Consider the following 14,410-nt stretch of genomic DNA (forward strand, 5'->3'; position numbering starts at 1 on the left):
CTATATCCATTGAGTCAGACCACTTCCTGTTACCCGCATATAAAGATGTAGAACTCTCAGTTCCTTCCCCAGCACCATGTCTACCTGCATGTTGCCATGTCCCACCATGATGATAATGGACTGAACCTCTGAACGGTAAGCCACCCAATTAAATAAATGTTTTCCTTTGGAAAAGTTGCCATGGTCATGGTGTCTCTTCACAGTAATTGAAATCCTAAGACAATGTTTGGATTAACAAAGATTCAAGCTAGAGAAACAGAGATGGCAGCCTAAAAACTAAGATGGAGAAGATGGCCCCTTACCTCTCTTTTCTGCAAAGGCCATGTGTTGCTATTTTCTGACAAACTTTTCGGTTTAATTCAGAACTGAACAACGGAATCCCAAAACACAGTTCAAGAGGAACCCAATCTGCTTCAACTGTGGTTCCTAAAAACAATACAGACAGACTGAAAATTATATACTTACATATTCTGTATGAGCAGCAAGGTCTTCTAAACTGAGCCCCCTAGAGCCCTCCTACCCTCGTGGCACCCACTAGTGAATCCGACCAGGGATGGACTTAAACAGGGTCATCAATCTCAAAGTGGAAGAGAATGTCTTTTGATTATGTACATATGTCTGGGGAAAAGATACATAGCTTTTCATTAAATGTTCCAGATAATCATTTGCTCAAAAGGGATATAAGAGGACATCTGCAAGATGATAAAATGAATCTGAGTATTTATCATAAAAATAGTGAAACTGAAGTCACTATTCTCAGCTATATTATTTCAATTATTCTAAATGTATAAACATGTTTCTTAGAAGTATCACATTAACACAAAACTCCACTAGAAATAATAAAGCAACATACAAAGAGTTTAGCAGAAAAGGTAAGCCCCAGAAAGACACCTAATAAAGTTGCAGAAGATTTTTAACATCTTACCAGAGTTTTGTTTTATTGCTGAATCTGTAGTAGCTTCCTCAATGACCATTTCAAATGACTCTGTACTCCCATTTACATCTGAACAAGAAGCCAAATCAGGTTCGCCTGATAATTTAAAGGATATAACACTCTGAGGATTCTAGTACTCAGCAGAAGTCAATACAAAGAGAACTCCAAGAAATAATGACAGAAAAATAAAAAAAAAATCAATTATCAAACAATAAAAAAGTAAAATTAAAAAAAGAAAAAAAATCTGTTAAGGGCAGCCCAAGACACAAAGCTCTCCACAGTCAGCCACATAATCTATATAGAGTTGCGACCAAATGTTGTTACACAGATACCATTTACTCTTTCTCCCTTCTCATTAAATGATTTTAAAAAATGGGAAATAGGTTAAAAAGCTGACTCATCTTTGGTTTAAGTGGTAGACATCTAATAAATGTCTAGAGAAAGTTTGTGAGTGTGAAAAGGATGTGACTGATACCCAGTGACACTCTTGGTAGCCATCAATACTAAGTATCTTACCCAGTGATGCTCTTGATAGCCATCAATACTAAGTATCTTACCAAATGTGTAAAATTTCCCAAGGGTAACCATGACCTAAAAAATCCAAAGTCACAAAGCAGAACACAAGTTCAGACTTCTACTTCCTTTATCCCTAAGGTCATGCCCAGAAACACACAGTCTACATATCCTTCAAACTTCCTTTCTGAACCCCTCTATCCTTCAGAAACACACAGTCTACATATCCTTCAAACTTCCTTTCTGAACCCCTCTATCCTTCAGAAACACACAGTCTACATATCCTTCAAACTTCCTTTCTGACCCCTCTCTCCTTCAGCAATGAGATCCCTAGCAACCTCCTGTACTCATCTATTCACCAACAACTCCCCTCTTTCGGCTAAAAGGAACCACACTATTTTCTGCTTCCTAATTCCCTTAAAACAACAACAAAAACAAACAAACAAACAACAACAAAAAACCCCAGCAATCATCTTTTGACTAACTTCTCACTTTTCAAAGTTCAGTTCAAACTCTGTCTTCTTTAAGATGCATTCCCCATGGCTCCCGAGGTTGAGATAGCCTTCTCTGTCTCCCACATATATGCCAAACAGTCCCACCCTCTCAGCTTTTAACTATGCAGTACAGACAGATTCATTAATTTTCCCTAGTCAGGTTTTACTCTTTGAACTAAAATTAAACTTAAAAAATTAAATGATTTCAGAACTTAAAACAGTTAATTGCTGTTTAAACATCTGTGGAATAAATGACTTTAAAAACTGAACTGTAGGGGGCTGGAGAGATGGCTCAGTGGTTGGGAGCATTGCCTGCTCTTCCAAAGGTCCTGAGTTCGGTTCCCGGCAACCACATGGTGGCTCACAACCATCTGGAATGAGGTCTGGTGCCCTCTTCTGGCCTGCAGACATACACGCAAACAGAATATTGTATACATAATAAGTAAATAAATATTTAGGAAAAAAAAACTGAACTGTAGTACACCCACCCGAAACTCAAAAGGAGACACTGGCTGACCACTAACCACACTTCCTTGGGATTTTAAACTGAAAGAATCATGAATACAGTCAACCAGTGACAGTCACTTGATATTTCCAGGGTCGGTGATGAGAGCTGGCACCATGGCAAGCAAAGCTATATACAGCACCATCCAGAGCAGAAACAACTGCTAAGCAAGAGCTGATCTTCTATGGACATGCAGGACGATCTAGAGGCAGAAGAAGGAAGAAAAACTACACGGGAAATGCTTGCAATGTGTGCTTTAAGGTATCAAGATTCAGACTCAACTGAGAACTAAAAAAGAAGGGGGGCTGAAGAGAAAGGTAAGTAAACCCAGGTACATAGTCACAAGAAAAATGCTAACTACTAGGATCTGACCTGGGTTCGAGTCCCAGCACCTACATAGACTCACAATTGCCTTCAACTCCGATTCCACAGGAACCAACATTGTCTTCTAGCTTCCCCCAGCACCCAGCTATAGTGCACACATATATGCACATACAACTTGTTTTCAAAAACAAAGGAGACGAAATTAATATAAGAGTCATTTCCAGGATGGAGGGGGGAGGACCTTGGACTTCCCACAGGGCAGGGAACCCTGACTGCTCTTTGGACTGGAGAGGGAGGGGGAGGGAAATGAGAGGCGGGGAGGAGGCAGAAATTTTTTCAATTAAAAAAAAAAAGTCATTTCCAAAGTTTAATTTGTGGAATCTATAAATTATTAAGCCTGTTTTGGAAATGTTTTAAAATCATCACTTCCTAAAGCTAATTTGATTCAATGTCTATGAACATAGAGGCAACGTTAAAAGGCTGAACCAACAGCCTTTCTGTATCCCACACAAGGTCATGTTCTTATCTCCTCATGAAAACTATTAAGTAACTCAATATTTCCACAGAGGTTTGCTGTGGTTTACACATAAAGACCGTGCTAAACTCAAACCCAGTTGTTTTATCCAGAGACCCAAACAGTGACTGACCTCTCTCATCAGAAGCGTCACTGAGCTTTCTACTTGTGAGCTGGCTAGAAGCATTCAACATGGTGACATAGCCACAGAAATGTTGTAAGTCCACTTTGTTCCTCAAAATCTGCAGTGCTTTATGAACACCCATACTGGCACGGGTAAACTCTAGGAACAAACCAATAACAACACATTAATGAAGCTTTATCATACAACGTAGCACCAAAAAACTAATGCATATTTTACTATTTCTGAACTACTTTTAAACATTAAATAAGACCATTCCAATGAAAAAATATAAGATAGTTCTTTTCTGTAAACATTTAATCAAGATGCCACACAAGCTCCCACTAATCAGTTCTTGAGCTTTTGCAAAACAAAAGATCCTGATGTCAGTGTCTGGCATCTTCAAGACTAAAATTTTGTCCTTAGAATTTAGAGAACTAGGGGGCTGGAGAGATGGCTCAGCAGTTAAGAGCATTGTCTGCTCTTCCAAAGGTCCTGAGTTCAATTCCCAGCAACCACATGGTGGCTCACAACCATCTGAAATGAGATCTGATGCCCTGTTCTAGCTGCAGGCAGACACACAGACAGATTATTGTATACACAATAAATAAATAAATATTTAAAAAAATATTTAGAGAACTAGAGGACTAAAGAACAAGGTCATCTACACACACACACACACACACACACACACACACACAGAACCATGTGCACACAGCATAAACTTTGCCTCAAGTACTCTGAAAAAGAATGTGTTAAACTCTCCAAGCATAAATTGTTCCTGTAGCTTGTCTTCTCTCCCAGTCTCTAAATAAGCCAACGATAAAAGAAAACGACTAAAGGCTCCACATATAGAAAATCTTCCCCTAGAAAATTATGTGCTTACTCTCTTCATCTCTAAGGCACATGGGCCTTTCAAAGGTTCTAACTGGCTAACAGTTCATTGGCAGAAACGCACACAACTGAAAACTACCTTCTGCCAACTCTTTAGCAGCAAAATGGTAAAAACACAGAATTTAAAAATCTTAAGAACACACTTCCTGTCAGTTTCCACCAATGATTGTCAGGAATAATGATAAAGTCAAATGGATAGAATTCAAAAGGTACCTCCTTGCAGCTCTGCTTCATCGAATGGAAACGGTATATGGACAATTTCTCCTACCCCATGCAAACCATGTCCCTACAAACAGAAAGAAATGCACGTGGAAAGGTGTATGAGAAACCAACATTTCTAATAACTGAAGACAATAAAGAAAGTTGTGCCACATCATGGCACATTCTACAATGATATTTTATCAAGATGTCTTTGGCAATCTTGTATTTTTCACTTCTTGGAAAGTATTTTTCAAACAGAATAGGAAAAGAAAAAGGAATTAAGAAGGCTAACTAATTAACTAACAGGCAAACCAGACACGCCTGAGCCAAGTGAGAACTGGAGTGCATGCTCATAGCTCAGCCACAGTTCTGAGGAAAACAGGAAGGCAAAGACTCTAACTGGGATACAAAACTCAAACTCCTACACAGAAAGGATAGGCTTCCAGAGATACTTGCTAATAATTACATATACCAGAGCAAACAAAATGCCTCACAACAGAGGACTGGTTAAAATTATGGTATATATTTTCAGTTCAGCTGCAAAAATGAAAGGAGTACTCTCTACAATCTCAACTGGATCTCAAATCACCAAACAAAGAAGTACAGGGAACATCTAGCTTGCATCCGCACATCGGACACAGCTGAAGATAAAGGAATCATCTTATATGAAAGACGAGATTTGGAAACTAGGTAGAGAAGATGAAAAGGAAAGTGACTTTTCTCTGTGCATCTTTACTGCTTTATCAGAGAAGTGTGTGAGTGACTTAAAACATTTAAAACCCATTTCCTCTGTTGGGGCACGGTTTGTCCCCTCATCTCCAGAACCAGGAATGAGTTACTTTTTTCTGAGTTCTTGGCTAATGGAGTCCCACAGATCCCCAAATATAACAAGTTACCACCAATGCTCTTGGTTACCCTCTAGAAACTGACATGAGACCCTATTGCTGAAGATACTACTTACTTAAATCATAGAGCATTGAAAACCCAAGTGGGTACAGACCCAGAAGTTTCAGCTCTACTGGAAAGGGTTACACACCAAAAGATCCTTACCCAGATGTGAATACTGTGGGTTACAGTAATGACTTGCCAGGCATGACATGCCCACTGGTCCAATAGTGTCAAAAATGTTAGGGCGTAACCAACCATTTTCTGATTGGATTTAAGTCCTGCTTCATGAAATGGAACCTATACTTGGCATTGTTAATGTGGTCAAGACGCCAAGGTCACAGACTTTAGGAGAGAACTATCACTCTGCTAAATGACTAATAGTAACAAAACAACTCCTTTGACTTTAATGCATATCCATACAAATCAGTGCATCTCCCAACCCTCAGAAACAACTTCTTGCAGTAGATGGCAGTAACACGGAGACTCTAAACCAGACAATGTGAGAGAATAAAGACTTTGGAGGCTCAGTCCTAAGTGGGACATACATATTACACACCTCCCTTCAAGATTCAGTGATCTATGTGAAAAAGGGGTTGGTAAGAGCTAGAGGTGGTGAATGACTTCAAGGAAACAGTGTTTTCCTTACACAACAGGGCAGTTGCAGATATAAAAGCACAGCAATTGTTACAGCATGCAAGAAACCACATTACAAATTATTCATCTATCACATTCAATTAATCATTTGTTTCAAAATTTTGTCTTGAGTTCCCAGAGTTTAAAGTGGCATAAGAACAATAAACATGAAAATTTTAATCTTACATTAACATATATCCAGCATTATTATAATGGAGAATTTAAGTAAATATTTGGGATATATACATTTTTTTTTTACCCTCAAAGGAGACCTATTATTTAAACTAAAGAAATACTGATGTAGTTGAGCGTGGTGTTGTGTCGGTTTGTTTTTTACTATCGACCTGACACAACATAAAGTCACCTTGGAAAAAGAAACCTCAAGTGAAGGACGGCTTCCACCAAACTGGGGCATTATCTTGACTGCTAACTGATGTAGGCGGGCCTGGCCCACTGTGTAAGAAAGCTTGCTGAACACAGACAGTGAGCAAGTCAGTACTCAGTGTTTCCCTATGTCCTCCTTTTGTTCTTGCCCTGACTTTCCTCAATGATGGACTGTGACCTGGAAGTGTAACCCAAATAAACCCTTGCCTCCCCCAAGTTGCTTTTGGTCAGTGTGTTTAATCACAGCAACAGAAAAGCAACTAAAACAGATGCAGACACCTGTGATCCCAGATTTGGGAGGCAGAGAAAAGAGGTGCACATCAAGTTAACAAGGCCACCCCAGGCTATGTAAGTGAGACCCTGTCAAAATGGCTCACAAAGGAAGAGTGAAGAAAAGGAAGTGGGGGAGAGAGGGAAAGTCTACAGAGAGTACAGAGAGGAAGGGGGATAGGACCGGTACATCCAAGAAATTACACTCCATTGCAAGCACACTAACTATGAAAGCACACTCATTTAGACAGTTTATAATGTGATTATGACAGACGTCTCATCTATTCCACAGATATTTATGATTTAACTCAAAACTACAAAGTTGTAAATAAAATTGTAGTTTTATTAAAAATCTTAATTGTAGTATTTTTCAAATTTCAACAAGGGAAATTTTTCTGTAAAGGAGGTGTTCTTTTCTAGCAAGAGCAAAACTTGTGAACAGACACTTTACCAGCAAGTGGTTTACCTACAACAATAGTTTCTATCACCAGTCTGACAGGACCGAGGAGACAACTTTGGGAGCACATCAGTGAGGTTAACTGGGATGGGAAGCCATGCCCCATGAGAACAAGCACTCACCTCCCACTAGGGGTAGTGGGTGGTGTGATCAACCTCCTGCCCCCGTTACCACAGCTCCCTGCAGCGCACTTCCCTTCAAGCTGTGAGCTACAACAAACCTTTTCAGGTTGCTTTGGCCTGGCACTTCATTGCAGCAAAGAGGAAAGTAACTAACAAACCCATCTTTTCCTATTCATAGTCTATGATACCAAAACAACAACAGCAAAATATCTATTATTTGCCCTGACTTATTAAATATTACATGTATAATGGACCTTGGCAATCATGCTTACTTCATGGATAAGGAAAACAACACTCAAAGAAGTGAGTGGTAGGTCACAACAGTAACAAAAGAGGAAGCAATGCCCACAGCTGCCTCACCTCATCACCACCAAACATGACATCCTCACAGCCTGCCCTGTGTCAGGCACAGCGCAAAGCACTTTATGCCAATTATCCATCTCAGGCAATTTCTTCAACAACCTGAGAGAGACAGGGGTTTCTATCACCTCCAACTGACAGCTACATATCGGAATTCAAAGAGGTCATTTACCTTGCCTGAGACAGCAATCAGCAGTGGAACCGAGAGGTGAATTTGGACAGTCTCACTTAAGTCCGTGTCCAACACATCCCACCGTTTGTCACCTCCTCTCACTATCCCTACCACACATTTTCCCTAATTTTATGTTCTCAAGGATTCATCTACCACCTATATGCTAACACGTCAGTCATCTCTCTCCTGCAGCCTCTCATTTGAATTTCAGAATATTTTCAATGGCCTGATCCCCAACATGTCCAAAATCCAGCACATCATGGGCCATATATATAAAATGTCCAAAATAAGCTATGCAAATGTAGAGATAGTAATGTTATTTAGGTTTAGGAAGAATGGGGGACAGGGGTTAGAGTGAAAAACAGATGAACAGAACAGGGTTCATTTCTGAGTGGATAAAAATACTCTAAAGTTGAGTTGACAGCTATATAAATCTGCAAATAAACTAAAATCCACTGAACTGTACAATTTAAACTGCTTAATTATACCATGTGAAATACATATCAATAAAGTATTTTTTAAAAAACAAAAGACTGCTGTAGAACAATGAAGCTTCGATTAAAGTGTGGGTTCAAATTCACTTTGTTCTACTACCTCCACAAAAATGGTCCTGCACACGAGTCCTTGCGACTCAACTTTGAAGTAAATGTCATCTAATTACAATTTAGCTGCACATGGACTGTGTAATATAAGTGATAAAAACCTAAATTTACTTTGTTGCAAACGAGACAAAACATACCTGAATTAGCACTGCAGAATGTGTTAAAGCATCATTCAGCATCGTGAGCACGTTTGATGTAGGAACTACCCCGGGATCATGGCCCCAAGAAGTTATAAGTAACCGATCATAACCCTAAAACATAAGAAACGGCACTTTAAAAGAAGGGGAAAATTAAGAAAGTGACCTAATACTGCCCAGCAATTTCTATTTTCCCTTAACACAGCTCACAGTGCTTTCCCAACATGCATGAGGCCCTGGGTTCAATCCTCAACAGAACAGAATGGCATGCAAGAAGAGGAGAAAAACCTCACACACGTACCTGGAATATATCTGGCAGTTTCCGAAGTCTTGTACCTTTGGACAATAAAAGAGATGGTGGTCCTTGCCCAGTGACATGGTAAATATACAACTTAAACCAGACAGAACTCACTTCTGGGATAGCTGGTCCAATATGCTATAATCATAAAATAGGTAAGATAAAGCTATAATACTTATCTAAAGAGTCAAATTTCAAAAATGACCAAGTATAATCTTTTAAGTAGCAAATGCTTCATACATATTTTAATGATAATTTTCTTATGAAGATAAACACTAATTAACCCAGTAAAATAGATTTTTCTTGATACTGGGATTACGAAGACACACCACTATCACTGCACTGTTGACAGACTGAACTTTGGAGTGGCCTGCCTCGGGCTAAGGCTAGGTGTCATCCCTCCAGACACAGCACCTTAGTGAAGTTCCTTGCACTCTGAAAGTCCCTCACTTGCTCCATCTACAAAGGCACAAGAGAGTAGCCACCACATGAAGATGCTGTGCAGCTGCTTAAATAGTGCCTGGTAAATAAGCTCTGCATTACATTAGTAGTTCTCATCATCATCAACCACACGGTGTTTTTTAGAAGCAGGATGATGTCCCCTCCATCCATTTTCCCATTTGTGCCAACAGTTCACAGATTTCTACTGTGTGAACACACTGAGTTAATAGAAGGGAGTGTAAAGAATTATATAAAAGGTTAGTTAAAAGCAAATCCAGGACCATTGCTGTTAACACAAGAACAAAATTTTGGCATGGAGTGAATGATCTGGGGCAGCTAGAGCACACAGGTACCAAAAACAAATTTGGTACCAAAACTCCTTCCTCCCTTCTCTATCACCGAGCCCTGCCCACTGAGGAACCCAGGCAGGATGGACACTGCACAGTAGTATGACCTCCACGCTCTGAAAATGTTACAGGTACATCTTCAAAACAAAGACCAGTAGTCATTCTGAAGAGTTCTATGGTTAACTACAAAGTTTTAGCTTGCAAGGTCTGTCTTTTCTTCTCAGCTAACTTAAGCATCACAACTCTATTATTCTGAAATAGCTGATTATTTTCCTAATTAAATTCATGCAAGCTTTCTGGAGCATTCAAAATGTTCTCTTAAAATACTTCACATGAATACATTTTTAATCTAATGTGTCACAAGTCAATTAGTGATAAACAAGCTAAATATACCAATTATACTTCACAACTTGACTATGGCAGCATCTTACAACAGAAAACTGACCTGTTTCCTTATAAAATAATGACATTCCCATCTGGGTCCTCAAGTGAGTCATTACCTGAGGGGTGCAGCTGCTGACTGGCCGGATCTCATTGGTAAGAGGAGCCATGGAAACAAGCAGTGAGTAATTTTTGTTTAGAACTCTGCTGCAAGTCGCTGGGTCCAAACCAAGAAGGCTTTCGCAGCGTAAGAGATCCAGGGGAAAACCTAAGTTACAGTTAAGCACACAGGGAATAAAGATTTGACCATGTGAAACAAAAATGTTGAAGATAAACTGCTGATCACTACTTTAAGACTTGTTTTTTTCCTTTTTATTGAAAATAGGTTATTTCCTCACATAATATTAGTGCCCACTCCTTCTACTCCTCCCAGTTTCTCCCCAAATACACATTCACCCCCTTTCTGTCTCTCAGTAGAAAAGAATGGGCTTCTAAGAGATAATAATAAAACATAACAAAATAAAATATAATAAGATAAAACAAAACCTATCACATCGGAATTGAACAAGACAAAAAGAACAAAAAGAGTCCAAGAGAAGGCATAAGGATCAAAGACTGATCCAGGTGGTGGAGGCGCATGCTTTTAATCCCAGCACTCAGGAGGCAAAGGTAGATGGATCTCTGTGAGTTCAAGGCCAGCCTGGTCTACAAGAGCTAGGTCTAGGACAGGCTCCAAAACTACAGAGAAACCCTGTCTCAAGAAAACAAAAGAGCATTAAAGACCCACTCATTTGCACACTCGGAAATCCCATAAAGACACTAAAACTGCAAGCCATGATATTTATACAGAAGACCTGGCATAGACTTCTGCAGGCCCTGTGCATGCTGCTTCAATACTTACAATTTTTTAAAGGTACAATAACTACCCTAAAGTACCAAGTTTCTAACAAGACCCACCAAGACATTTTTAAGATTTAAAGCTAAAGTTTTTGGTCTAGAAAGATGGCTGTCTTCTAGTGGAGTTTCTCTCTTTAAGGAACCGTGCTGTCCATTCCAGTCCCACCCCAAGTGCTCTGCAGTTTATTCTGAGAGCCAAAGTGCCAAGGAACGCTGGGTCTTCTCTCCCCCAGACTGCAATCTCTAGAGCCATGGTTCTCGACCCTTTCACAGGACTGCCTACGACCATCAGAAAACACATATATTTTCTAACAGTAGCAAAACTACAGTTATGAAGTAGCTGTGAAAATGATATTCTGGTGGGGTCACCACGAGAGAAATTGATTACAGGGCTGCAGCATTAGGAAGGTTGAGAACCGCTGCTCTAGAGAGACTCACAGCTCGGGTCTGATCCTAGCATGGAGTAAAGCATCCCCCAGTTAGAAACTTGTGCTCAAACTGCTGGTCCATAAAGCAAGGGCTCAGCATGCATACCCTATTACTCTCTAGGGCTAGAAGACAGCTATGCAGGTAATGAACAATACCCGCTGCATAAGCCTGACTACCTGACTCTGACCCCAAAGCCCACAAAGGAGGACAGAACTGACTCATGAAAAAGTTGTCTTCTGACAGACACACTTAAAAAAAATTCTACTGCTCTCTGAAGGACATATTTTAAGAGTGAAACTAACTTCAGAGGCTCAGTGAGCCACTTCCCCCTTCAAATAAGAATGCTTCTAAAGAAGTGTAGAGCCCACTGAAAGTACAAAGATGCTCCGAGCATAGCTAGTACCAGGACCCTGGTCTCTCACACACTGGAAAGATGCTCCGAGCATAGCTAGTACCAGGACCCTGGTCTCTCACACACTGGAAAGATTTTTTAAATAGTTTTTTTGTTCATATAATATGTTCTGATTACAGTTTGCCACTGTAACTCTCTACCCACCCAAATCTACATCCTTTCTATGTAAACAGGCATCTTAAAATAATAATAAAATAAGATAAAAACTGGAATAGGACAAAATAAACTAAAAGAAGAAAAAGCACAAGAAACATATAGACACAAAGAAACACGTTCACACACACAGAAATCCCGTAACAATGTAACATTGGAAACCATAATATATACGCAGAAGACTTGTAAGAGAAAAAAAAAATATAAAAATAACATCCAGACAAAGCATTATGAGCTGAGGAAGCTTCAAAAAACACTGAGCTTGTTTTATGTCGGTCAACTAGTGAAGTTTAAAGTCCAACAGCTTCTTGAATGAACACTAAGTCCAAGCAGATTCAAATACAACAGGTTAGTAATTAGAAGAAAGCAAAAGGAGGACAGAGATGGCACAAGGGCACCAGAGAGCCAGTTCTAGCTACAACCCTATCTGCTGGCCACAAAATGTCTGAAACGTGCTGATGAGATGAGGAGCACGGTCTGCTAACATCTGGGAAAGATGTTCATGGTTGTGTCTTCACAATCAAGTTGATTTTCCTACCGTAACTGGGCTGGTCTGGCTGAGAAGTCTGAGCAACCAGATCTTTATTATGACGCAGAAAGAGGATTGTGTTCCTCAGAGTAAGCGCATGATCAAAGTATCTCTGTGCTTCTCCTTCACCAGTACTCTGAACCTAAGCCAAGAGAAAATAGAATTTTTATAAAAATACCACTCTCATGCCATCTACCCTAATAATCATGTAACATGTGTATAAAGATACTACAAAAACAAAACAAAACAAAAATCCCAAACAAAAAGTAATTAAACTTGCCCAGGAAATACTGAAACAAATCACCTTAACCAATTTTGCCTAAGTTTCTATGGTAGTTTGAACATAACTGGCTCCCCCATAATCTCACAGGGAGTGGCACTATTGAAGGTGTGACTTTTTGAAGGAAGTGTGTCACTGTGGGGGTGAGGGCTTTGAGGTTTCCTATGCTCGGGATACTGTCCAGTATCCCAGGCGACTGCCTGTTGCCTCAGCTACTCCTCCAGCACCACATCTGCCTGCATGCCTCCATGCTCCCTGCCATGATGATAAAAAACTGAATCTCTGAACTGCAAATAGTCCCCCCAATTAAATATTTTCCCTGTAAGAGTTGCCATGGTCACAGTGTCTCTTCACTGCGACAGAAAACCTGAGACAGTTCCTCACATAGTCCATCTATGAAGGTGATGGGAAGGATGCTAAGGACAACAATTTTAACAATTAAATAAACTGCTAAACAGCACATTTATAATCTCTACATCCCCTATATGATTCAAAGAAAGAAAAGTTCCAAAAGCTAGCTCTGCTTCATCCAAAACATGTACAAGAGTAATCAAGAGATCGTAAAATGTACAGTGAGGCAATAAAACAATAACTAGCAACACATCTGGAGGAATAAGAAATAAAGACTGAAGACATGAAACCAATTGGTAAGGATTATTTCATATTTCTTTACAGTAATGAATGCAAAAATCCTATAGAATAGTAAAAAACTATGACATAAAGAAATTATAAAATCGGGGCTGGAGAGATGGCTCAGAGGTGAAGAGCAAGGACTGCTCTTCCGGAGGTCCTGAGTTCAATTCCCAGCAACCACATGGTGCCTCACAACCATCTGTAATGAGATCTGGTGCCCTCTTCTGGCTTGCAGGCATACATGGAGGCTGAATACTGTGTACATAATAAATTAATAAATCTTAAAAAAAAAGAAATTATAAAATCACTACAAATTCTATAAATAGAACATTTAAAATACAAAATGCTTAACTAAATCATAAAAACCTACCAAAACTATTAGCCAAGGAGCGGTCTGATAACACATCATGCAAAGAACAGAGGACAGAATAAAACATTCAGTGAAAAGAAGAACCAACAAAATATGTGAGGCTGGGCTTACCAGTAGGGAAAAGGGGGTTAAAAGCAAATACAGCTGATGTCTTCAAGACACTAACAGGGACAGTGACAGCAGACACAGATATGATACTCAGGGACACTGTTCCAGATTGAAAACAACAGGAACAAAGCTTAAATAAAACTGCCTCAGAGCTTACTTACCTCAGTCATACCAAATTTTAAAAAATGAAAGATTAGAAAAAAATAAAGATATTACACATATTAAGATATCTGCTGTGGAACAATGGTCTTGTCACCTGTATTGTTTTAATAAAACACTGATTGGCCAGCAGCCAGGCAGGAAGTATAGGTGGGGCAACGAGAACAGGAGAATTCTAAGAAGAAGACTCAGTCTACAGTTGTCACCCAGACAAAGAGGAAGCAAGAAGAGCGTGCCTCATTGATAAAAGGTACCAAGCCATGTGGCTAACACAGACAAGAATTATGAGTTAATAAGGAGCCTGAGCTAATGGGCAGGAAAGCTGCAGACATGCCACCCTGGTGCACTGACCTTCTCTAGTTCTATAAGGAAGCTGTCCAGAGACTCATCCGAGAGTTTGCCTACTTCAAACATGGTGACTGCGTGGCTTTTCAAGTTCTGCAAAAAG

The 14,410-nt window shown here is 39.7% G+C and overlaps 1 protein-coding gene across 1 annotated transcript in view; it reads right to left on the minus strand.

Moving 5' to 3' along the window:
• The window catches only part of Fam91a1 (family with sequence similarity 91 member A1), a 39,822-nt gene that overhangs the window by 7,829 nt on the left and 17,583 nt on the right, over nt 1-14,410 (minus strand). Inside the window, exons 14-22 of the mRNA XM_075960974.1 lie at nt 14,314-14,400; nt 12,422-12,554; nt 10,112-10,260; nt 8,827-8,961; nt 8,526-8,639; nt 4,513-4,585; nt 3,418-3,567; nt 926-1,030; nt 303-426 (exon numbers count right to left, since the gene is read on the minus strand). Coding sequence (XP_075817089.1) covers nt 303-426; nt 926-1,030; nt 3,418-3,567; nt 4,513-4,585; nt 8,526-8,639; nt 8,827-8,961; nt 10,112-10,260; nt 12,422-12,554; nt 14,314-14,400 — 1,070 coding nt within the window. The remainder of the gene's footprint in view (nt 1-302; nt 427-925; nt 1,031-3,417; nt 3,568-4,512; nt 4,586-8,525; nt 8,640-8,826; nt 8,962-10,111; nt 10,261-12,421; nt 12,555-14,313; nt 14,401-14,410) is intronic.

Source organism: Microtus pennsylvanicus, chromosome 2, assembly GCF_037038515.1.
Source record: "Microtus pennsylvanicus isolate mMicPen1 chromosome 2, mMicPen1.hap1, whole genome shotgun sequence".
NCBI lineage: Eukaryota > Metazoa > Chordata > Mammalia > Rodentia > Cricetidae > Microtus > Microtus pennsylvanicus.